Source organism: Physeter macrocephalus, chromosome 7 (assembly GCF_002837175.3).
Source record: "Physeter macrocephalus isolate SW-GA chromosome 7, ASM283717v5, whole genome shotgun sequence".
NCBI lineage: Eukaryota > Metazoa > Chordata > Mammalia > Artiodactyla > Physeteridae > Physeter > Physeter macrocephalus.
The window spans coordinates 108,807,827-108,834,129 of record NC_041220.1 but is presented as its reverse complement, the minus strand read 5'-3'; the positions used below and the strand labels follow the sequence as shown (position 1 = coordinate 108,834,129).

The 26,303-nt window shown below is 37.1% G+C and overlaps 1 protein-coding gene across 5 annotated transcripts in view; it reads left to right on the top strand.

The window, feature by feature from the left end:
- The window catches only part of CENPE (centromere protein E), a 74,802-nt gene extending 52,805 nt beyond the window's left edge, over positions 1–21,997 (top strand). For 3 of the 5 annotated variants that reach the window (XM_007114816.3, XM_055086148.1, XM_055086147.1), the window contains 10 exons: positions 447–665; positions 1,564–1,761; positions 2,432–2,635; positions 4,727–4,945; positions 7,031–7,216; positions 12,716–12,828; positions 14,255–14,352; positions 16,279–16,462; positions 18,068–18,354; positions 21,544–21,996. In XM_007114816.3, the coding sequence (XP_007114878.2) occupies positions 447–665; positions 1,564–1,761; positions 2,432–2,635; positions 4,727–4,945; positions 7,031–7,216; positions 12,716–12,828; positions 14,255–14,352; positions 16,279–16,462; positions 18,068–18,354; positions 21,544–21,638 (1,803 nt within the window). In that variant the 3' untranslated portion in view covers positions 21,639–21,996. Of the gene's footprint in view, positions 1–446; positions 666–1,563; positions 1,762–2,431; positions 2,636–4,726; positions 4,946–7,030; positions 7,217–12,715; positions 12,829–14,254; positions 14,353–16,278; positions 16,463–18,067; positions 18,355–21,543 lie in introns of all 5 variants that reach the window. The other 2 variants (XM_007114815.3, XM_055086149.1) reach the window with 1 other exon arrangement.
- The last annotated feature ends 4,306 nt before the right edge of the window (positions 21,998–26,303 follow it).

Here is a 26,303-nt window from a genome sequence, read left to right as displayed (position 1 = left end):
AAGTTGACATATAACTAGTTTGATTCTTAGTCACCTGTCTGCTCACTTACACTGCCTTCTGTAAATAGAAGCCAGCATTCAGCCTTGAGCTACATTACATACTAGATTGAATTCACTCACATTTCTCTTCAGACTTTGTAAATAAATGCTCCTTCGAATCATGGATGTTCAAAAGACCAAAAGAAAATGCAGCAAAATGATAACGATGGTTGCTTCTCGTTTTCTTTGTTATATTTGTTTAAATTCTTTTAAATTTCCACAATAATTTCTATAATCCAAAATCAACAGTAAGAGTTCGCTTTTGTTTATAAACACAAAGGTCGTAATTTATTTTTCTCCTACAAAAAGTATTAGAGGATTAAGTTTTGTTGCAATTCTAGGGCTGAGACTATTTCTTGTTAAATTAGAATGAATTGGTAAATTGAATAAATTCTAATTTTCTATAGGAGCTTCTTAAGAGATACTCAGAGATGGATAATCATTATGAGTGCTTAAATAGATTGTCTCTTGACTTGAAGAAGGAAATCGAAACACAAAAAGAGCTTTCAATTAGAGTAAAAGCAAACCTCTCACTTCCATGTCCACAAAGCAAGCAAATTCAAAAACTTCTCACTGCAAACCAAAGGTGTTCCATGGAATTTCACAGAGTCATGAAGAAACTTCAGGTACCATCTTTTTTAGTAATATCTTTGTAAATATCACTATAAATTTCCATTACAAACTTTAGTGTTTAAGTCCTGCTTTGAGAGTTGACATATTTGTTATTTAGTGTATTTACTACTGAATTAAAGATTATGTGGGTCTAAGAACAGTGTGTGCAAGATCCTCAGTGCACCTAGGACCTGTTTATGCAACAAAACCTGAGCTTTGCCTATGGGCCTAGATACTGTCCAGGTGTTCAGGAGACGAGTATAAATAACATCTCAAGGATCTCATAGTGAGTTAGGCAGACATATAAACAGGTAATAAATGTAGCGATAGAAGTACATTTAGATTATATGACATACCAGATAAAAAGTTAAAGAAGATAAGACTGTAGTAGAAGACAGACTCAAACGATAAAGCTTGGAGTTCATTTTGTAAATGAGGCAGAGCCATTGGACTGTTATTTTAAGATGGTGGCTGTAGCATGATCAGATTATCATTTTTAGATACTTCACTGCAGACAAAGAAGAAATGAGTTTGTGGAGGATAAGCCTAGTGGCAGAGAGAAGAGATAAGAGACAGTTACAGTGGTCCAGATGAGCTATTATGAGCGACTCTACCGCTAGGGAAGGATTCATAGGAATGGAGAGGACAGACGAGATTAAAGAAACATCTGGCAGCTTAACATAGTAGTTCGTGTGATTGGTGGTGGAGGTACGGGAGAGAAGTTTAGATTGAGTCCCAAGTTGCTGAGAAGAGAAAATTGGGGATAGAGAGAAGCTCTTTCCTTCTCCCTCACTTACCAAAGGATATAGATAATAAGAGATGCCATCTTGCCTCATAATCTCAGGGGTTTAAAACTTCATCTAAATGTGGTACAAGTTTCATTTCCCAATTTGTTTAATGTTTTTCTGCAAGTATGTGTTAAGCCATGTTACAAAGATAAAGGAAGAACAGCATGAATCTATCAATAAACTTGAAGTGGCTTTTATTGATGAAGTGGAAAAGCAAAATGAACTGCTAATTAAAATACAGCACCTTCAACAAGATTATGATGTACCGCCCAAAGAATTAAGGGACCTCAAATTGAGCCAGAGTATGGATCTGCATATTGAGGTACAATTTGTTTAAAAGGGGTTTAATTAGATTTCAAGCCTTTTTATCAAGTAGAAAAGTACCTTTTCATATGTTTAGAGTCATTTTTATTTACCAAAAATTAAAAATTAGTTGCAGAATGACAGCTGGCCAGATGTAAAGAGTGCCAAATAATAGTCTAGCCTCCTTTCAGAACCCCAAAGATACAGAAAATAGATGTAATATCATCAAGTGGGAATTCATGGAACCCCAGAATAAGTTTCCGAATGCCTCCTAAAACTTCCTAGATCTGTGACTGGGAGTCAGAAACATTTTTATTACAACAACTCTGCATGAAGTGTCCTGCTCCCTCTCAGCAGTATGAGGCTGGCAGTCAATTCCCAAAACCATGTACAGCTTGTTTCATGCACAGAAAACTACATCCAGAAACAATTCATATTTTGTGATTATTAGTCACAGTTTTGTAGTTTGGAGGGATTTTAATTCTAACATGCAGATTTGTAGACGCGCCTCCATTATAGGCTCTACACCAAAATTTTATTATCAAATAACTAAAGTTTTAAATTAGAATTATATTTACAGTACTTCAACATATTAAGAATAAGAGTTCAATAAGGTGTTTTCCCCTTTTTATGATACTTAGATTAAAACTTTTCTAATGTTCCTGTGATTCAATGCTTATTTTTCTCAGGAAATTCTCAAGGATTTTTCAGAAAGTGATTGCCATAGCATAGAGACTGAATTTCAGCAAGTACTAAGTAACAGAAAAGAAATGACCCAGTTTTTGGAAGAGTGGTTGAATGCTCATTTTGATATAGAAAAGCTTAAAAATGGCATCCAGAAAGAAACTGATAGTATTTTTCAAGTGAATAACTTCTATAATAACAAAATAATTGTAAGTAGTAATTTTCTTGTGCTACGTCATTCTTTTTGTCGTTCTCTGCTTTAATTTTTATACCTCATTTGTAAAAAGACTTAGAGCAACTTAATTTTAAGTATTTTCTTAAAATTTATTTGTATATGCTTTGTGAAAAAAAATTGACTGTGTAAAAACATCTGCCTCTAATGTATTATGCTTCCTTAGGATAATTAAATATATATTTATACTTGTAAAGAAGATAACAAAATCTTGGTGTGTAGTAATCAGTTTGTTACACACAGATTTGGAATCTGTGAAATCTGGAATCCTCTTGCGATTCTCCTCTTTTCTCACTTCTCACTGCTTCTGTAGGAATTGAGCCTTTCCCCAAGTAGTCTCAGACAAGGTGAGACATGAGCCTGTTTCAGGGCTACAGGCAGCAACTGTAGGAAAGCCCTGGACAAACCTAGCCAGCCGCTTTATTAATAAGGCCTCACATGCTTTTTGTCTCAGCGGTGTCACTGTCACCTGCCCTGATCCTTCAACTTTGATGTTCAAAAATGTGGTTTGTCATCATTGGTCCCAAGGTGATCAGCCCTAGTGGACAGATTCATAAGAACCAACATTGCTTACGACCAGTTTATTAATTTGTTTTACTTTCCACTGCTCAGAATATTCATTCTACTTTCTGAAGTAATCCCTATCTCATATACCTAGTAAAATACGCAGTAATCAGAAAGTTGCTTGTTATTATATGTAATTGGAACAAAGGGACCTGGATTAATATTACAGCTTTTAATATTGGTTTTATATTCCTATGTTTGGGTAGTTATTTCCAGACAAAGATTTTAACTTCATCTGGAAACTAAAATCACATTGAAATATAGATAATGTTTTAAAAAAAATGTTTTCCTGTGGCTGGATTGTTCATCCATTTGTTGAATACCCCAAGCAAAATAGTAAATGAGCTGTTTAAAAAAAAAAAAAAGAAAGTCCACAGTCAATGGAGAAAAGCATAACTGATGTTTGGATAAGATAATTTCCATATAATTCCGTGTTGTTCTGTACTGTTGAGGGCCCAATTGTGATTAGAAAGTAGGGATTCCTTCAACAAGGTCCTACTGTTTAGCACAGGGAACTATACTCAATATTTTGTAATAACCTGTAAGGGAAAAGAATATGAAAAAAAAGATACATATGTATGTATAACTGAATCACTTTGCTGTACACCTGAAACTAACACAACATTGTAAATCAATTATACTTCAATAAAAAGGAAAAGAAAAGAAAGTAGGGATTCCTGCTGTGGGGCTGAGCATGGATCAGCATGGATATGTGGCTTCTTCCAGCACCCTGAAATAAGGAACTGGTAATTCTGTATGGTGGGAGGTCCACAGTCTAGAGCCGTGGAGGGTCCAGGATGCTAGCAAGAACACAACTAATTTAGGATCCAAGTCTGACAGAATTGCCATAAGACCACAAAGAAATTTATAGGTAAGACCAATAAGGCATCCATGATGAGAGCAAAAAAGTACATCCCTTAGGAATTAGGAAGTAAAAAGATGATATGAGTAATTTCAGAGTTAGTTAGGCTTTGATGTAAAAGAAGACATTGGTTGATCATTATTCCCTGCACAGAAATACAAGGTTTTCAGATTAATTACCAAAAGTCAGTGAATGATTTTCCCTGGAACCACTGAGGTTTGGAATGAAAATAGCTTGTTGTTAAGTTTATTGGTTATGCTCTGCTATTAGATGTCAGTTAATGTTTATATATGACATGATATGTGTCATAACATACATAATAACTTTAACCTGCACAATTCTTCAGATTCTTCTTCATACATTAGTACTGATCTAATAAGGTAAGATTATCATCTTGCAAATCAATGCGAATGCTCTCCAGCCTTTATTCTTTTATTCTCATCACCAATATCCAACATCATTAGAAATTTCAGGAACTGACGCAAACCACAAAGAATGTTCACATTCTTTTAAAGAGCTGTTCTGGAATATTCTGAATAATTTCAACATATGCCTTGTCCTAGAAATCTATTATTTTCATAGTGGGTTTTTTTTTAATGTAATTCATCTTAGAGCTATAATGGTGTTTTTACTATCCAATAGGCTATAATGAATGAATCAACAGAATTCGAAGAAAGAAATGCCACCATAGCCAAAAAATGGGAACATGATCTGAAATCAATGAAAGAGAACAATGAAAACCTGTTTAAAAACTACCAAACTTTGAAGATCTCCCTGACCTCTGGTGCCCTTGTTAATCCTACTACACAAGACAATAAGAATCTTCATGTTACATCAAGAACTACACAACAAGCCACAGAGGTATGTACTTGCTTATGTTTTTCAATTTGCAGCTTCATCAAAGACTTAAAAATGCATTTAACATCTTATATAACATTTATATATAACGTGTCTTATATAACATTTCAGAGCAAAATCATAGTATTGAATGTGTTAAGGAACATGGACCATCTTTGTGTCCGTGTGATGGGCTTGTTTTTTAAATATAGTTCTATCGTGGCTATCACTCAACTAATTATGAAGCTAGACATTATATAAGAACGTCCCTTTGGATTATAAAACAGAAGTAACTCATAGCTTAATTTGACTACTAGATACAGACACTTAAAGTATTATTACCATACAGTGTAAATTTCCTAAATCATGTGACTTTCTATTAAAATATAATCTGTGTCTGTATACAGAACTAGTTTAGGGGAAAGAGCAATTTAGTTTTTCTCTAATTATCATCAGTGTCTTTCATACTGGTTAATGTTATAATCAAGATCAAAATGGAAGAGGCCAAAAATATAACATTTCTTAAGCAGATTAACCTGTATCCAAGAATCAGTATGTTATTTGAATAATTCAGTTACTTTATTAACTACCCTTACGTGGGACTCTGTAAAGCGAACATGCTATTTTATTTTGTTAGCACACAAAATGACTTAGTAGGGCACCCAAGAGTGTATATAACTTATACACTTATATAACTTATAACTTATCATTTTTACCAAAATAAATACTTATAATAAAACATCAACCACTAGTTTAATCATTACCAGTGGAAACTAGAAGGTCACTAGTATACAATTGATTGATTTGCTGCACTACACTACCTCAGTCAGCTGGCAGAGATAAAATAGCAGAGATTTAAAACCCATCTACCAAAGCAATAAGATAAAGAAGCAGAGGGAGATTACGTCTTTAGTGACCCAGGAAGTGCCCTATCAGATAAGAAATAATATGCCATTAGATTGGTAATTATGTCAAATTAGAGTAGTTTGGTAATGCTACAGGAATAGATAACTAGAGTAGTTTGGTAATGATGCAGAAATAAGTAAACAGAGCATTGGAACAGAACAGAGTTCAGCAGCATACTCAGATAAGTATGAGAATTTAGTATACGATAATGGTAACAGTCAGCTCAGTGGGGAAAAGACGATTTACTTAATGTTTGATTCAAAGCAACCACCTAGCTATCTGGAAAAAGAGTCTGGATTTCTACCCCACTCATGAAACAAAAATAAAGTCTGAGTAGGTCAAAAAACACATTTTCCAGGAAAACCTGCATATATATGTATGTGAATAATCTTATAAATATGAACAAATTCAGGTATTTAAATTCCAGTATTTTTGTACTGGGAAAAAACTGGAAATAACCTAAGTGTTCATTAGTGGATGATCTCTGTGAAACAGGATGTATGTATCCATGAAAACAAATATGAGAGATCTATGTGCATCGATAATGGAAAGATCTGAAAAATATATTATTAGATTTTTTTTAATGCAGAACTATATATTTAGTATACTATATATTTAGTAACTATATATTTATTTCCTACTGTGTGTGTGACTTTTTATGAACTGAATATCCACTTACGCTTAGATACACATAGAAAACTTCTGGAAGGATACACCTGAAAGAGTTTAGTCATTGCTTCATTCAGGGTCAGCTAGGGTTCTGAGGTGGGGAAACTTACTCTTCATCAAATGCCTCTGAATTTTTCCATATGCTTGTATTTTTCAAGTTAAAAAGTAGGTAATAAAAATAAAGGAAAAGACATGTATTACTTTAAAGAGCTAATTATCAAATGTACCTTCTCTAAGTGTTGTTAATTTAAAATGTGAGTACCTGTTTAATATGCTTGGCACCATGCTAACTAGTAAATAAATGCTAAACCTTATAATGTAAAATGTGGACACTTTTTAATCCAAAAGACATCAGCTTATAAATAAAAAAAAATACATGTGTAAATTGAGTGACATTGGCTTCTCTTCTTTTCTATCCTTTGTTAGTGAAGTCTGTGAAAATTAATTCCTATATGTGATTATTTTTGTCTTAAACTTATATACTATGACTCTGTCTATATGGCAGACCTTAAACGTGTGTACTTTTTCTAATAGAAAACTCAAGAGCTTGAAACGTCACTCCATGAAGCTAAAGAAAGCGCTATGCATAAGGAAGGCAAGATTATAAAGATGCAGAAAGAACTTGAGATGACTAATGACATAATAGCAAAACTTCAAGGGCAAGTTAATGAATCAAATGATTGCCTTGAAAAAACAAAAGAAATGATCCAAGTACTTCAGGTAATTTAACAAACTCATTTTATAAATAAAAGGGTTTGTTTGGTTTTTTTTTTTTCTTTTACTGTTGAATTTGGCAGATAATCTAGGACTCAACTTTTACTTCAACTTCCTATTATCTATGAATATCTGAAGTTCAGTACTCAAACTTTTAAAAAGCAAGTGACAGCTTAGAAATGAAATGCAGGAGTATATTTTCATTCAAGATAATGATTTTTATCTTCCTAGAAAAATTCTTTTTAAGAGATATAAATATTATTCTTTATAGTTTAAAATGTATATTTTTTTATTTTTCAAAAAAAGGCTTCCTATCTAAATATTTAACATTCTTTATTAGATAAGTGCATTTTAAAATTCTCTTTTCTTCTGCTAAATCCCTTGTTATTGAGTCCCAGCCTTTCGGCTGACTGACCTATTTTCTTTATGAAGAGCAATAGTATGAATCTTTTTGACCATGAATGCCATTACACAGTTTGCACCCTCATTCATCATACCCTTACAACTCCCTTTGGTTTTAGCCCAGCCACTGTCCCACTTCTGCTACTTGAGTCCAGCCCTAATAAGTATTTGTGCTATGCCTGCTCCAGTGTCTCTTCATTGCAGTTAAAATTAGGAATAAGTCAAGGATGTCTGTTCTTTCCATTATTTAACATTGTTCTAAAAATTCTGATTCATTCAGTGAGACATGAAACAGAGAGGCAAGAGAAAATAATCTGTTTTGTTTCTCAACAATTGTTGGTATAGCTAAAAACCAAGAAAATCAACTGTGAGACTTTAGAATTTTTGATAGTAATTTTTAAATATTTCAAATAATTAAATGACCACATTTTTATTCTTTCAACAAATATTTTTGGGTACCCGCTGTGTGTTGGTCATTGTTCTAGATGCCATGTATACAACAATGGGGAAAAAAATAGAAGTTTCTCCCTTCCTTCAAGGAGTTTATGTTCTTGTTCAGGAAGACAGAAAATAATGAAGTATATATGTGTGTCAAATGGTGAAAAGTGCAATGGAAAAAAATTAAGCCAGACAAGGGTACATGGATACTGAGTGAGAGTTGGGGTATAAGGGAAAGAGATGTGACTTTATAAAAGGGCATTGAGGAGAGCCACACCTTTAAGGTGACATGAAGTGATGGGGTGAGTGATGTGGTAGGGAAAGGGCCTTCTAGGCAAAGGAAATAGCAAACACAAAGGCTTCAACACAGAAACAGTCTAGACATGTTTAAGAAACCACAGGAAAGCTGTCATCTCCTGAGCAGAGTGAGCAAGAGAAGAGAGGTGGGAAATAAGGTGAGAAGTAGCAGAGAATCAAACTCATAAAGGGTCTTGCAGACTACTTTGCTTTTTATTCTGGGTGAGATGGGAAATCATCAGAGGGTTTTGGCTAAAGGATATTATGGTCTTACTTCATTATTTTAAAATTGCCCTTTGAAGATAGAATACAGAAGGGTGCATTAGTGTGACATGCTAGCTGCTACAGCAAAGGGAGCCAAAAATGCAATGGCTCAAATAAGATGGAAGGTTATTTCTCTAACTCATATAAAAGCCTGAATTCCAGGTTGGGGGATGGCTTCATTCCACATGATCAATCAGAGGCCCACATTTCTCCCATCTGGTTTCTCTGCCACACCCTTGGGTGCTGTTTTCATCTTCGTGGTTAAAGCCAGGTTGTAAGCTGTGCATGCTTGGGCTCACAGGAAAGGGACAAGATGTAGAAGCTAAAATATCTTAAAATCTCTGCTCTCAAAGGCTCTGGCCCAGAAGTGGCACACATCTCTTCCTCTCATATTTCTTGGAGTCAGAGATGATTTCCCTAGTTTTTGGCCTGAGCAACTGGAAAAAGGACTTGCCATTTATGGAGATAGAAAAGACTGCCAGAAGAGCAAGTTTGAAAACATGGAAGCAGACTCAGAGTTCAGTTTTGAGCATGTTGAATTTGAAATGCCTATTGGGGACACCCAAGCTGAGATATGTCTTAGGCAGTTGGATATGTGAGTCTGAGAGAGAGAGAGAGAGAGAGAGAGAAAGAGAGATCTAAACTTGAGCTGTAAGTTTGGGGAATTGTCAGCATATAAAAGTCATGAGACTAGATGGGAGCATGAACATATGGAGAAGAGATGTGGAGTAACTAAAAGATACTGAGATGGAGCAGGCGTGAGTAAAAGAGAAAGAGGGAGGGAGCAGCAAACTTCACATTCAGTATAGATTGATACCTATATTATGGAGAGACAAGTATCTTTCCTGCATACCAGAAGCAACCATTTAGATAATATAGCGGGGTCTGGGGGGTCTTGTACAGCACCCTTGGGGAAAGAAAGCGAAATACAGGGTATCCATAAAAATCTTTGTACAGTTTGAATTTTTGAAAAATTTGTTTCTGTGTATTATATAAATATTCTATAAAATGCAGTCTTTTGCATGTAACTCAAGAGTTGGCATAATAAAAAAATAAAAAACTATTTACCACTATTTGAAAATACCTATCCAATATAATGTAGGTTTATTAATGGAATATGGAAGAAAGTAGTTTGAACAAATGAATCATTAACAATTTCATTTAAATCTTTATATTTTTTTCTCTGTTGTATCTTTACAAATTGTTTATGTCAAATAGCAGTGAATTTGTTAAAAATTTAAACTGCACTAGAACTTTATGGACATCCTACACAATAGGGAAAAAATCTTATAATGGCCACAGAATCTAAAATAAAGTGTTTGAAGACTAAACAAAAGATGAGGAAAACATATATGAAAGGAACAACAGAACTTCAAAGAGTAATATAGGAGAACGTGTGGTTTAAGATTTAAAACTTGCCATTTCCTGTTTTGGAACCTAAATACTGTACATCCATCAGTTTTTCCCAAATTAATTTCTAAATTTGGTGTAATTTAATTCATACTCTCAGAGGAATTCTTTTCCTGGTAGAACAAGGGAAGTTTCTTAACAGAATCCATCTAAGATATAATTGAGAAATAGATCATGTTAACTAAAAATTGTATTTTCAGTTTATTAGAAAAACTATTTAAGGTGATCAGTATGTCTTGAGTTCAGCTTTCATCACATGCCAAACGTTTGAAATATGGAATTCTTATTGTCTTTCATTTCTAAGGCAGTATTTCCAATTTTGATTTTTATTTAAGTAAGAATTATTTTAAACAATGTTATATATGACTAATTTATTTCATTATATTGTGGTAAAAAGTTACTGTAACTTCTGCACTTATAGAATATATTAAAAAATTTTTTGATATCATAAATGGATAATTGGTTTTGGAGTTCTTTGAATTTTTAAAACAGTACATAGACAAATAGATCAATGCAATAGAATAGAGGGCACAGAAATAGACCCACACAAATATAGTCAACTGATCTTTGACAAAAGAGCAAAGGCAATTCAGTGGTTCAGTGGAAAAGGATAATCTTATCAACTAATGGTGCTGGACCAATTGCACATTCGCAAGCGAGAAAACAAGGCTTGACACAGACCTTACACCTTTCACAAAAATTAACTCAATTGATCATAAACCTATTAACTCAATTGATCATAAACCTAAATATAAAACACAGAACTAGGAAACTCCTGGAAGATGAGATAGAAGAAAAACTAGCTGACCTTGGGTTTGGTGATGACTTTTTTAGACACAACACCCAGAACACGGTCCGTGAAAGAAAGAATTGATAAGTTGGACTTCATTTAAATTAAAAACATTTTCCCTGTGAAAGGCAAAGCATAGATTGGGAGAAAAATGTTTGCAAAACATATCTGATAAAGGACTGTTATCCAGAATATACAAAGAACTCTTAAAACTAAATATAATAAGAGAACAAACAACCCGATTAAAAAACAGGCCACAAATCTGAATAGACACCCCACCAAAGAAGACAGACACATGGCAAATAAACATAAGAAAAGCTGCTCAACATCATGTCATTACAGAATTGAAAATCAAAATGACGAGAATAACACTCCACACCTATGGTATCTCAAAATACCATAACAGCCCAAATTCAAAACACTGACAACACTTAATGCTGGTGAGGATGTGGAGCAACAGGAACACTCAGTCATCATGGCAGAATGCAAACAGTACAGCTACTCTGGGGGAAAGTTTGGCAGTTTCTTAGGAAACTGACACCACTTCAGCCAGACACACGCCCAGGGAGTCCCATCAGTGTCCGGTCCGGAAGGCCTGGGTATTGAACTGGTGCTCTGACTGAGCAAACAGTGCGTTCATCTGACCCAGTCATCAACCTCCTTAAGCTGAGCATCTGTCATTTTTAGAAGCTTTGCATCTTTTTAGTCTTTGCTAGTCATTGTGTTGTATACAGATGTTTTTATGAGGGTTGGAGTGGGAAAGCCTAGAGGAATAGAGAGCTCTCTGGGTTCCTATTTAGATGGGTTTATTTTTGTATTCAATATCTAATAGTATTCCACTGTGTGGCTGTGGTACAGCAATAAAAAGAGCAATTTATTCAGCAGTAATAAGAAGTGAGCTCTCAAGCCACAGAAAGACATGGAGGAATCTTAAATGTGTATCGTTAATTAAAATAAACCAATCCGAAAAGGCTACACACTGGATGATTCCAGCCATATGACATTCTGGAAAAGGCAAAACTAGGGAAACAGTAAAAAGATCAGTAATTGCCAACAGTTTAAGGGGAGGGAGGGAAGGATGGATAGGTGGAGCGCAGGGGGTTTTTAGGGCAGTGAAACTATTCTGTGTGGTAGAGTAATGATGAACACACGTCATTATACAAGTGTTAAAACCCATAGAATATACAATACAAACAATAAACCCTAATGTAAACTATGAACTTTAGTTAATAGTAATGTATCAATATTGGCTCATCATTTGTAACAAATATACCACATTAATATGTTATAACAGGAGAGTTGGGGCAGGGGGAGGACACAGTTTATGGGAACTCTGTGTACTCTCTGCTCAATTTTTCCATAAGCCTAAAATTACTTTGAAAATGAAATCTATTCATTAAAAAAAAAAGATTTATATATGGATTTTTTTTCCTCTGAGTAGAAAGTAGATATATCACTGGATTAAACCATCTTTGACTACAAAATATCCTCAACAATGCTACATAATACTTTGTGCCTTAAATTCAGTTCTAGTTTGATATTTATATTGCTGTTCTGACATCTTTTTCTTTCATTTTCCTGATTAACCTTCGTCTGCCCATTTCATTGTTTTCAACCTTTGTTTCATTTGTTTAGGTAGATTGTTTTTAAATTGGGAAAAAAATTGTTCTAAGAAACAAAAGTCATATGTTCTCTAAGTACGGATTAGCTTCCAAGTGCTTCAAATTATACTTCACATCATATATCTATTTGTTATTCATTTCAGTGTTAAAATTTGTGCCTTCCCTGCTTTTTATATATTTGAAGATTGCTGTTTTAAAATGTTTCTACCAGATCAAGGCAGTTAACAACTCTTCAGAACTGCTCTAAAATTATTTTATTTTTCTCTTCTCTAAAAAATTTAGGACAGAGTTGCTTTAGGAGCTAAGCCCTATAAAGAAGAAATTGAAGAGCTCAAAACGAAGCTGGTGAAAATGGACCTAGAGAAGATGAAAAATGCCAAGGATTTTGAAAAGGAGTATGTCTTTGCCTTAATTGAACATGACTTTAAAAGCTTAAGTTTCCTTTCAAAACTATATAAATTTCTTTGCATTAGTTAACTTTTTTAAATGTATGAAAATATTGTTATTGCTTTTTAAAAAAATAAATACAAACATTCACAGATTTTAAATCTATTAAATTCTCATTACATATGCAAAGTTTTTAAAATAAGCACAATTCTGACTACTAACACACTATGTCTTTGGATGCTTCTTGCTCGATCATATTTAAATAGCTTTAAAATATCCTTTTTATGCTTGAAAGTAAATGTTAAGAACCTGTGGTGTATTTAGCAGTTTGACTAAGGTCTCTGTTGGTTCTCTTAATTTTATTTGTTCTTCTCGTTGTGTTTTTATGAAGAAGTTGTATTTCCTTTTAAATTATAATACCTAATGCCCAAGAGCATATCCTCTTTTTATTGATTTATTTATATATAGTACTATATACGTAATAGCATGCCTCAAGTTCTTTGTGGTATAGCATAATGAAAAGAACATTAGCCAGTGTCAGGGAAACTAAATTAGAAATATGTTGCCTCTAATGAATATATCACCTTACACAAGCTGTTTAATCTCTCTGGGCCTCACATTCATAATCCATAAAAGGATAGGTTTATATTAAAGGATTTCTTAAGATCCCTTCTGGCTCCTAACACTTTTAATTCTTCCTATAAATCTCTAATAAATATTTAATGATGATATCTAATTTTGCCTAAAGTGTAGCACTCTGAATCTTCATTCATTCTAACCAGGCTTCCGGTGATAAGAAGTGAAACTTAGGTCTATTAAGATCTTCATTATAAAAAGCAATTTTACTTATAGAATCGAATCAGCAGATACTGTCAGCCTCTAAAGAAAAGCAGAGTATCATTGCTGATTAATGCTTAAGCAAACAGTTCACAAAATGTCTCTACCAGGGAACAATGATTAGAATTTGACCTTTGACTGTATCACCTTAGACCAGAGCTGCAGCCAGGGTTTGCTTTCCTGACAATGTAGAAAGGAAGCTGCTTTTGGCTTTCATGCTCTGATAGTTGTTGTACCTTCAAGGTATTTCTAGGGCCTCATGGTAACAGACCAATTATTTATTTTATGGTGCCCCCAGATATAATTTTGCACAATATCCAGTTAATAGCTATTGGGCTTCCAGAAATTTAAAAAGAATTGATTTTTCAATGTTAAAAAAAATTGCTGCTGCAACTAAACAGAATACTTCCAATTTCGTGGTGTTAATAACTGTGAGGTGCATGATACCAGGAGGGTATCATGAGGGCTCATCTACTGCTACCAGGACATTGTGTTTATGTGATATGTCTTATTAGAAAATTCTTGACAGCAGTTGTGTTTATTCCTTCATTAAAAATTAGTTTCTGGGCTTTTACATATTTCTGTTGTTCTTAATAGAATCACTTCGACAAAAGCCACTGTGGAATATCAAAAAGAAGTCATAAGGCTATTGAGAGAAAATCTTAGAAGAAATCAACAGGCCCAAGATACCTCAAGTAAGTAGAAAATGCTGATATTTCCCGGTCTTTCCATTTTACTTCAATACACTTACATATTTTGAAGACTGCTATTACAGGTATGATAGTCAAAAATAAAGCTAAGTTAATCACTGATTTAGAAAGAACTTTTTATTTTTTTGGCTGCGTTGGGTCTTTGTTGCTGCATGCGGGTTTTTCTCTGGTTGCAGTGCGCGGGCTACTCATTGCAGTGGTTTCTCTTGTTGTGGAGCACGGACTCTAGGTGCGCAGGCTTCAGTAGTTGCGGCACGTGGGCTCAGTAGCTGTGGCTCACAGGCTCTAGAGCACAGCTCAGTAGTTGTGGTGCACAGGCTTAGTTGCTCCGCGGCATGTGGGATCTTCCCGGACCAGGTCTCGAACCCGTGTCCCCCGCATTGGCAGGCGGATTCTTAACCACTGCGCCACCAGGGAAGCCCCAAGAATAAACTATTTTTAAAATGAATTCATTGGGCTCATATTTATCCTGTGACATCTCCTTAGTTTACTGTAATCTTAACTGTCTATCCATTATAGATTTTTAGAAAATACAAATTTTACGTTTGCATAATCAGATCTTTACCTATTAGTGAAGCTATCTTCAGCACTGTGAAAGCATGACTTAACTATCAGGGTAGAAGTACACTTCCCAATAAAAATACAAGCACATGTCTTAATAGATTGTAACCATGTGCACAGTAAAAATATTATCAGTTCACAGTAAAAATAACTAAATATTATCCTACTTGTTCTTAATACTGAAAATATAGAGTTGATGCATACTTGCAAACTTTTTGAAATTTATCTTAGGAACAGTCTTCAAGTTTAATGATCAAATTTCTGCATATATATCTCTCAAACTGTACCTTTTTCTGTATTCTATCTCTTATATCTCATTTGAAAAGAGAAAATGCTGAACAGTACTTGGGGCAGCTTTGTACAGTAAGACAAGCATTGAACGAGCAGTCAGGGACAGGTCTCTGAACTGATTGCCCTCACTTAAGGGCTGTGTGAAATCCTAAAGACAATGTGTATAATAAGGATCAAACTAAAAGTTGTGTGTGCAAGCACACGGAAAATTCTAAAGGTCAAGCAAATGTAAGATGATATTTGTGTGTATTATTGTCCACTCATTTAAAAAAAAGAATTAGAGATGGTGTTAAAGATGATCACAGCTCCTATCTGGAAAACTTCAAGGGATAAAAATAGAACTGAGGATTCCTTGTTGTTGTAGGGGGTCAGGATAATTACTGTTGATTTGTAAGTGACTTTCAGGTACGTATTGTCCCTGAATTCAGAATAATTCAAAAGGAAATGGACATTGAGTATCTTCCCCACACACACCTTACCCCCCTTTTATAAATCGTCAGTGACCCAGTGGATTATTCTATTTCATAAGCACCTCACATTTGTATGCAGTTTTATCTAAAATTTACTGAACGGTTCCTTACATTACTTTTACACACACAGTGTAGAATACTTAATATTATACGCTCTAATATCATTCTGAGGTTTATCTAGTGAACAGGTATGTGTTGAATACCTGTGATGCACTGAATGACGGGGGTGGACCCCACATACACTGTAGGAAGAAGCCCGCCAGGTGATTCTACTGCCATAGAAGATAGATCAATGGAGGACAGCTCTGGGGAGGATTGTTAACTACTACAGTGATGGTGAACGATCTCAGCAGGATTATGAGAGTGGAATTGGTGGGTGGAGAGAAGCAGGAGGATTCGAGAGCTGTTTAGAATTGATGACCAAATAGCCGTGTGAGGTTAAGGGAGAAGGAGGTGGGCAAGGATGACTTCCAGGGAGATGGTGGTGTATTGGTTTTTATAGTGACTTACTACCTTTCATAATGTTTTCTTTATTTCTTTATTTGGAACTACTAAAATTATCACCTGTCTGTATTTTTGCCTCGCACAGTGGTATCAGAACATGCTGATACTCAGCCTTCAAATAAACCCTTCACCTGTGGAGGTGGCAGTGGCATTGTACAAAGCACAAAAGCTCTTATCCTGAAGAGTGAGTATATACGGCTGGAAAAGGAAGTTTCCAAGTTAAAGCAGCAAAATGAACAGCTAATAAAGCAAAAGAATGAGCTGTTAAGGTAAGATCTGCTCACACGATATAGAAATTATACTTACGTCTTGCATGTCGGGGAGGATGATATAGACACATACATAAATAGTTTTTGCAGTTGACAATCCTTCACACATACGGAGAAAGTAATTTTTAAGTTTCATAAAATATGTCTTTTTTAAAAGGCATAAGAATATGGTAGCACCATTCCAGATGTTGGCTATTTTTAACTAAGCCAAGAACTAGGAAGTAAAGAAAGATGTTTGAGGGAACAGCTTAAATATACCACAAGTCCATATACCCAAGTCAATGAGGCTCTTACTCAAGGAGGAACCCCTTAGGTCCATTATCGTAGCCTACTTAGTTTTACTTTAAAAACAGTTCTGACAAATTTAATTATTTGGCTTCTACCAAAGACTAGAATCTTGTACTAACCTCTACCAATGAGACGAGGAAAAAAATAGGCATTAAACAAATAATTCCACAAATAACTAATCCTTTGTAATGAGTGCTGTCAAGCAAACAGCAACAACAAAAAATAGGACATTATGAAAGGGTATATCACAGAGGGATCAAACCTTATCTAGGTATGGGGAGGGGTGGTGATCAAGAGACTGATCTTTAAGACTGGATGTGAAAAATGAGTAGAAATTAGGCCAGGTGAAAGGAGAGGTGGGTAAGCCTTCTAGGCTGAGGGAACAGCATGTGCACAGGCTTTGAGTCAGGAAGAGTGACCAGCTGGTGGAACTGAAAGACATCCACTGTGGCCAGGGCATAGAGACTGAGACAGTGAGGTGCAAGATGAGATGCCAGAGGTAACTGGTCCAGGTTACACAGGCCCCAAAGGTCATTGGGAGGGCGTTTGGGTGGTATCCTAAATGTAATGGAAGGATTAACTCCACTGGAGGATTTTAAGCCAAGGCCTGCTGAGATCAGATAGCATCACAGTACAGGAGGCCCCAATTTAGGAATCTGTTTATTGTTGTCCAAGCAAAAGATAATTTTGGCATGGACTGGAATGGTGCCAACGCAGATAAAAATAAGGAAACGAATTTGAGAAGTAAGTATGAGGTTGTATCAACAGACTTGGCTCACATAAAGGAGAGAAGGGCCCCTGGGATGGTTGCCCAGGGTTCTCTCTGGAGAAACTGGATAAATGCTGGTGGCATTTCCTGTGAGAAACAAGAGTGTAACTAATCCAGAAAAGCACCGTGAATTATTTCTTTTAAAATAACAAAGGTACATTAGAATCATCTACCCAGACTGATTTACCAAATTATGGCCACAAATTATCAACAGATAAACCTCTGGACGATATCACTGATTTGTTTAAAAACCTGATGTCATGCTCTGAGCTTTCTTTTCAAAACTCCATGATTACGGAGGTTTATTACAATTACTTAAATTATCCTGACCTCACTTCATTTTCTGAACTGTGGAAACAGTCCAAACAGGAAGCATTAGGTTGAAACTTAACTATAAATATGATAAAATGGTAAATTATAGGTTATGTATATTTTACCGCAATTTTTTTTTTAACTTAAATGTGAGTATGTTGCAGGAATTGCAGTCTTATGGTCTCCTTTTTTCTCCACCTCCACCCCCCGCCCCGCCCTGACCCCTCACATTTAAGCAATAATCATCATCTTTACAATGAGGTCAAAACGTGGAAGGAGAGAACCCTTAAAAGAGAGGCTTACAAAGAAGTAACTTGTGAGAATTCTCCAAAGTCTCCTAAAGTGACTGGAACAGCCTCTAAAAAGAGACAACATATGTCATCTCAATGCAAGGAACGGAATTTACAAGATCCTGTGCCAAAGGAATCGCCAAAATCTTGGTTTTTTGATAGCCGATCAAAGTCTTTGCCAGTACCTCCTCCAGTTCACTATTTTGATAACTCAAGTTTAGGCCTTTGCCCCGGTAGGTGAATATACTGGTTGCTTGGAAATGGGGCGGGGATGGGGTGCCGATAACGGTTGGAACCTCTCTTTAATATGTGGTCCCCACAGGGCAAGTGTAGACAAGAGAGGATGGCGTTGATCAGGCTTACAGTGCACAGACTTCATTGCTGTTCCTGTGGGAGAAACTTTCTCCAAAGCACAGCTCTGAAGTGCAGTAGTCACTTTTTACCCCAAGTGAAGCCTTTTTTTTTTTTTCTTTCCTTTGGTATGTAAAAATTCTACTTGTGAGTCATTGCTTAGCAAATCAAATCTGAAAAATAAGATATTATTTCTTTAGAAATGCAAGAAAACAACCCCAAGTGAAGTTTGCCTCTTAAACCCTCACCTTTTGCCTGGAATGGACAAGCAACTCTCCCAAGGCCATAAAGATACTACCTTATAAACAAAACCAGTTTTACTGAAAAAGACTTTCTTATCAATTCAATGGGCCAGTATTTCCAATAGGATTATATTCATTTTACACAAGCCAGATCATAGACTTGTATCATTTACTTATTCATTTAATCAACAGAATTTTTGTATTTCAACTCTGTGTCACATATTAGACCCTAATGGTACATTAATAAGCAAAACCAGATATGGTCCCTGCCCTCTTAGAGCTTACAGTCTAACAGGTATAGACAGTAATCAAGTGACCAAAAAAAGTAAAATTCTACAGTGCAAAAGGCTGTGAGACTTATAATACGTTGTTGTTGTTTTGTTTTGTTTTTTTCTTGCGGTACGCGGGCCTCTCACTGTTGTGGCCTCTCCCGTTGCGGAGCACAGGCTCCGGACGCGCAGGCTCAGCGGCCATGGCTCACGGGCCCAGCCGCTCCGCGGCATGTGGGATCTTCCCGGACCGGGGCACGAACCCACGTCCCCTGCATCGGCAGGCGGACTCTCAACCACTGCGCCACCAGGAAGGCCCCAATAGGTTTTTGTTTTTTAAATATTACAGAAGTCTTCCTTGAAAAAGGGAACTGAGATCTAAGAGGTTAATGTGAGTTAGCTTAACAAAGAGGGGAGGGAAAAGCGTTTCGGGCAAATGGAACAGCGACAGCCGCCGTCGGGGTAGGAGGGACCACAGTCAGGGGAAGGATTGAAAGAAATATGCTGTGGCCAGAGCACAAGGGACACAGGCTTCTGTGGATGTAGTCAGTGAAGCCAAAGAGAGAGCTCAGAGCCAGACATGCAGGACTTTGCAGATAGTGTAAAGGAATTTAAACTTGATCCTGTAGGCATATAGAGGAAGCCGTTGGAAGACTTTAAACAATAGCAGGGGAACGTGATGACTTGTAAATTTTGAAAACATTACCTCAGCTGTTAGGTAACCAACAAATCATAGGAGCAAGAGTTTGACAGTTGCCTGGGCAAGGGTGACAGCATGAACCTGGGCAGGTGCAATGGAGATGGAGAGACGTGGACAGATGGGAGAGATTTGGGGGCAAAATGAGCAGTGCTAGGTGCCTGTTCGGACGGACTGGGGTGGAGTCAGGGATCGCCCCCAGCTCTGCGGAGGTGCTATACACAGAGGTGGGGAACATGTCAGGAGAAGCTCTGTAATATGGCGTTTCTCAGTCTTTCTCACCACATAGCATTTATCATGTGCCCACGTGTGTATGCCACAGCCCTTTGTGACAGTGTATCTGCCTCTCAGAAACACCCTTTTATGCACTTGTAGAAACCTAAAGCAACAAAACTGTACATTAAGAGAGGCAGCTGCCAGAGATCATTTAAAGCTCTGAGCAAAGGTTACCAGGGTTTATGAGAACTCTACTTTGTGACAAAGAAGGAATCAGTCCGTTCTCATCAACTACACGTCAAAATTGGATCACGTCAGCACTCTGACAGTGCTGTTAGAGACATAGGAAGGAACAACGCAATTTGGAAAAAATTTTGAGCTATTCACTTCATTGAACAGTGTGTAACAAACATTTGAGGACCTTCCATCAGCTAACACTTCTGCGGAACTTTTGCTGTATACACACACACACACACACACACACACACACCATTTTAGAAGGGTCTATTCAAACACTGATAAAGTTTTATGATCACCTTTTGATTTTTATCTGACAGTGCCAAAGGCACATGCATAATATGAAGTAATCCAACCTCAAATAAAAATGCTTAAGTCTTTTTATCAATACATGGATCTCTCTGGTACAATTTTTAAGTAAAATAAAAGAGTAGTCTGGAGGGATATATAAATCAAAAACTGACCAATTCAGAATTAAAAGACATAGTCTCAGCTTGAATTAGTAAAATATCAGTCAAAAAAATTTTAATTATAAAAGGAAATTTAGGGCTTGCCTGGTGGCGCAGTGGTTGGGAGTCCGCCTGCTGATGCAGGGCACACGGGTTCGTGCCCCAGTCCGGGAGGATCCCACGTGCCGCGGGGCGGCTGGGCCCGTGAGCCATGGCCGCTGAGCCTGCGCGTCCGGAGCCTGTGCTCCGCAACGGGAGAGGCCACAACAGTGAGAGGCCCGCGTAACGCAAAGAAAAAAAAAAAAGAAGGAAATTTATATTATCTCAACACCTAAGATAATTTCCAAGACCAGTTATTCTAGCTTTACTTTCATGAATATAATAATTTGAAAATAAATATTGTTTATAAACAAATAGATGCAGTTGAAGTGCTTTTTAAAGGCTCAAAGAAAACTTTTTAAAGATGGCTAAATAGTCTCTCAAATACATAGTATTTGTACAGCTCACCATTTTTTTTTCCCTAAAAATAGGACAAAAGAGAATCTGAGTTAATCTGTGTTTGGTTCACTTTGAATCTCAAATTGATGAATTCCAAATAAGACTTTATTACTTCTTGGTTTTATGTACAATATGGTTTTTCTAACAATTCATCTTATGAGAAAATGGGGAATAAACTTCTTCAGCTCTGAAACTAACACACTATTGTGAAGCAATCATACTCCAATAAAGATCTATTAAAAAAAAAAAAACTTCACCTCTGCTGAAGTGAAATATAGTTTTTTAACAAGCAAAATAATGAACCATGTTTAAGTGCTGTGTTTCATTCTTCTTACATCTCTTCTTATATCTCTACTCCAAACATCCTGTTTACTTTAGTTGTACTTGGGATTTGTGTATGTTTTTACTAAGATTACTTTTGTTGTTGATTTTTTTTTTTCTTTTTTTCTTTTTTTCCTCTCAGAAGAGCAAATTGCTGGAGCAGAGACTGTGGATCCCCAGCCAGGTCCTTGGCATGCCTCCTCTGGAAAAGATGTGCCCGAGTGCAAGACTCAGTAGATTCCTCTCTGTCACTTTTCTGGGGGCCCAGCGTTCCACGTCTGGAAATGCCTGTGTTTATCCCTGGCAATGATGTCACAGTCCAACTTAATTTCAGTTCAGTCTTCACTTTGCTGGTAGAATTGGAAGGTGAAGGAACGGGATTCATTCCCGTTATTTAGAATGGTGATAGCAATACCTTCTTCTTGAATGTGGTAATCCTTTAGAAGTTGAATAGTTTTATTTATTTATATGTTTTGTAAAGAATAAAGTTATTGAAGGAAATTTCCAATCTTTCCATGTATACATAAAATGTATACTTTTTCATTAATGTAAAGTTATCCACATGTGACTTAGAGAATTCCAAAGCATGATTCATAAATTAATATGAAACATCATTTAATTAACAAAATTACAGACTCCCTTTTTAGTACCTTGAACGTTCAATAAACATTTGCTTAGTCCTGAATGACAGCACCATGTACTATTAACTGATGGTTTCTCGGTGGGGTACTCAGGGGACTCTTCTTGTTTGTTGACTTTCAGAATTTTGCTGTAAAAATACACACATGCATTCCACACTTAGGTTGTTAAGGAATAGCAAGTGATACGACCTCTTCATTTTCTAGTTTTAATCTCCCTTTTGCTGTGATAAGCTACAAAAGTTGTTTCTCACTTTTCAGTGTTTTACCAACCACCCCACTCCCTATGCAAGCACTCTAAATTGGTTGGTTTGTTATTAGACTTAGTACTCGATTGCACATTTATTCCCAACTGGAAGAACCACATAGATTTATTCTACCCTTTCACTTTAGACATGGGGAAACAGCAACCAGAGTTTCCATCAAAGTTTTCTAAACCTGGGGTCCCCACAGATACGTAAGGCATTCTAAGGTGGACTTCATGTAGGCTGTAAAACCTCTGAAATTTAATGTTAACTTTTGTGTGTGGATTCATTTTTCTAGGGTACTAAGGTCCATACTTGCTTTTATCATACTCCCAGAGGGGTCTCTGACCCTACAAGAGGTTATGAACTACATTTTAGAGAGTATTTGATATTTTATAGCATATAACTTTGAAAAACCACATAGAACAGCAAGATGCTTAAGGTTCAGAACAGAGTTAGTGATTTCAAGGCATTCTTGGCTCTTTGGTAAGAATATTTATTCAAAGGAAGAGATTATGAATTGCATCATAGCCATCATTCTAAAGTCTGGATTGGATATTTTCCCTTATCTTAACATACTGTCACAGGGATTCACTAGGGGTGAGGGGAAAGTGTCCCCTCCTATAATCTTCTCCCCTGGGCCTGTTTCTCCTTTTCACCCTTACCCAAACAGAACACTATAACAGCACTGCAGGTTTGATTCTTTACGACGTCTAGTAGGTGCGTTCACCTGAATGATAAAACTAGTTTAAAGGCCATTAAAAATATAATCAGTCATCAGGTTTCCAGTCTAGCAGAATGTTGCTTAACTCTCTGAATTTGGATGTCCATTTTCCTTCCTTGGATTTGGGAAATTTGGGGCCATTATTGATTTCTTCAAATCAGCTCTTTGTCTCCGTCTCTCTTCTTCTGGTCTACTTGCTAGTGTCCCATAAGTACCTTAGGCTCTCTTCACTTTTTTCTTTCTTTTTGCTTCTCTGGCTGGATAATTTCAAATGACCTGTCTTCCACTTTGTTGATTCTTCTGCTTGATCAAGTCTGCTGTTGAACCCCTCTAGTGAATTTTTCAATTTGGTTATTATGTTCTTCAGTGCCAGAATTTGTTTGGTTCTTTTTTATAGTTTATATTTATTTGTTAATATTTTCATTTTGCTCGTGCACCATTTTCCTGATTTCATTTAGTTGTCTGCGTTCTCTTGTAGATCATTGAGCTTGTTTAAAACTATTATTTTTAATACTTTGATAGGTAATCCTTAGATTGCCATTTCTTTGGAGTTGGTTTCTGGAGATTTATTTTGTTCCTTTGAATGGGCCATGTTTCTTTGTGTGCCTTCTGACTTTTTGCTAGGTTTTATGCATTTGAGAAAACAGCCACCTCTTCTAGCTTCGTACAGGGGAGCACCATCAATGAGCTCATTTATAGATGCTGGGGTCCTCTGAAGCCTTTTGGTGGGATTGCAACTTCTCTGGGCTTGTGTGTGTGGTTTGCCGCCTCGAAAGGGTTGCCAGTTCCTTTTCCAGGAGCTCATAGCCTCTTCCTCCTTCTGGTGTCTGTCTGCAGTACTGCAGGTTCTTTGTTGCTACAGCAGGAAGCCACCCCATTGCCCATTTTTCTCATTGGCCCCCAGGCAGCCAAAGTACATCAGCACCCCAAGTCAGGCGAAACACAAACCAGTCACTTGCGCAGCCATCCAAAAAGCTGGAACACCAGACACACACTCTACTCTTCTTCCTCCCTCTCAAGGATGAAGCTTCGAGCTGGGCACCTTGTCCAGATTGTGCAGAGCCACACCAGCCTCTGATGGCACGGCAGGCTCTCTGGTGCCAAATCATGCCAGTTCCATCAGCACTCCAAAGTAGGGGGGCGTGACCAGTCACTCAAGCAGCCCTCAAAAAGCTGGAACTTTGGATGAATCTTCCACTCTCCTCTTTCCCCCTAGTCCCCATGATGGGGAAACTGAGCCAGGGGCTAAGCTGTGCTAGCCTGAGAGAGGGGTAGTAGCAGGTATAAAACGGCTCTTCTCACCCACTTCAGTGTGGCTGTCCTCAGCTTTGCCCTCACCCAGGGTACTGCAATTTCTTAATGGGCTTCTGAAGTTCTCACAAAAGTATTTCGGTCCATATATTGTTGTTAAGTCGGTGTCTGTCGGGGAAAGAGAGCTGGCACTTCTTTTCCTCCATCAATGTTGGAATGTTGCTAACCTCTAATGATCTGAGTTTCAATATTGTGATGAGTGTTTGTGAAGGAATGGTAGTGAAAATCAGCAATGGAAACTTGCAAGAAGATTAAAAAGCAGTAATATGGTCAGACGATACTAAAATGATCTGAAAAGCAAAATTAGGACCAGAGAAGACAATATATTTATAGTTCATAAGAAACATGTTCTTGAGCCTGGCAGACTTATTACTGAGAGCCTACCATTCATATTCAGCGAATATTAAAAGACCATCTACTATGAACTTATCATTGGTCTAGGCACCAAAAGGTACTGCCTTTGTGGAACTCATATTGTATTTGGAAAACAAATAACTCATATATTTGCGGGTTGTTTTTTTTTTTCCGTTACGTGGGCCTCTCACTGCTGTGGGCTCTTCCGCTGCGGAGCACAGGCTCCGGACGCGCAGGCTCAGCGGCCATGGCTCACGGGCCCAGCCGCTCCGCGGCATGTGGGAGCCTCCCGGACTGGGGCACGAACCCGTGTCCCCTGCATCGGCAGGCGGACTCTCAACCACTGCGCCACCAGGGAAGCCCTCACATACTTTTAATATGAGCTGATCACAATGTAAGGGTGAAAACGATACAGTCCCTAGCCTTGAAGGAATTTAGTCCACTGACAATACAGATGGTTAAGCAAATATTTGCATTACCATGTGACAGGCTGTCGGAAAGTAACCATTACTGTTAAACATCAGTGGGTGAAGAAGGGAGGCTGAAAAAAGTTTCATCAAGAAAGATGCAACTCTGAAAGTATCAGAGTTGGCCTTGATTAGAGAACTTTCATGTTCATAAAATGTGTATTCCAAAATCCTCAAAAGTCAAAGGAAAGGGATTGTTATTAAAGCAAGGAGCACAGCTGGATGTGGTTACAGATCATTAGACCCAACCTTAGAAGCTAGAGTAGGGCAATGAGGTTCAGTTACCAAAGACATGCAGAAACTAGGTCAGGGTTTTGGGGTGTTTTTCTAATTTTTAAAGGGCAATATTTGCTATCCACTATAATTGAATTTGTAATAATCATTAAGTACAAATGTAACATACTGTACTGATGGTTTTACATGCCAAGTTCTTCCTCACAACATCCCTGAGGTAAGTGCTATGACTATTTTAAAGATGAGAAAACTGAGATTTATAGTTAAGTGACTTAGCTAGTGAGGGAAAGATGTGGGACTTATCTTTATCCTTCTGACTTCACAGTCTTTGTTCTGAGCCACTGTGACTATTATAAATACACTTAGCTCCAAGAGCAAAAAAGTGATCTAAAGAAGTTTATTTTTCTCACATAAGAAATCCAGAGGAGTTAGTCTAGGGCTGTTGTCTTGAGGCTGTCTTCAAGGAACCAGGTCCCTTCTCTCACCCTGCTGTCTTTATGCGTCTGACCTCACACCAAGTCACAACAAGGCTGCCATGTCCCTACGCATCATAGATGCATTCCAGGAGAAAAGAAGGGAAGGAGCAAAAGTCAAAAGCCTTTCAGAAAGGCCTCATCTTTTTATCCAAGAAGGAAGCCCTCAGAGATTGCAGCCTATGTTTCATTGGCCAGCTCTAGTAGCAAAGAAGGCTAGGAATTTGATAGTTGTTTTCCAGCCTTTACAAAGTAAAAGGCAGGGGAAGTCAGTTGGGTGGGTGTTGAGTGAGCCCTACTTAAATAGCACATGCACAAAATAGCCTAAACAGTCTCGGCTCAGTTACACACCTGATAAAGTGATGAGTTACTAAGCCTCTAGAGAGGGCTCACGAGATCTAGTCCATTCCTTTTGATCTGATATTTCTGTTTTCTTCAGCCAAACCTGATTTTTTG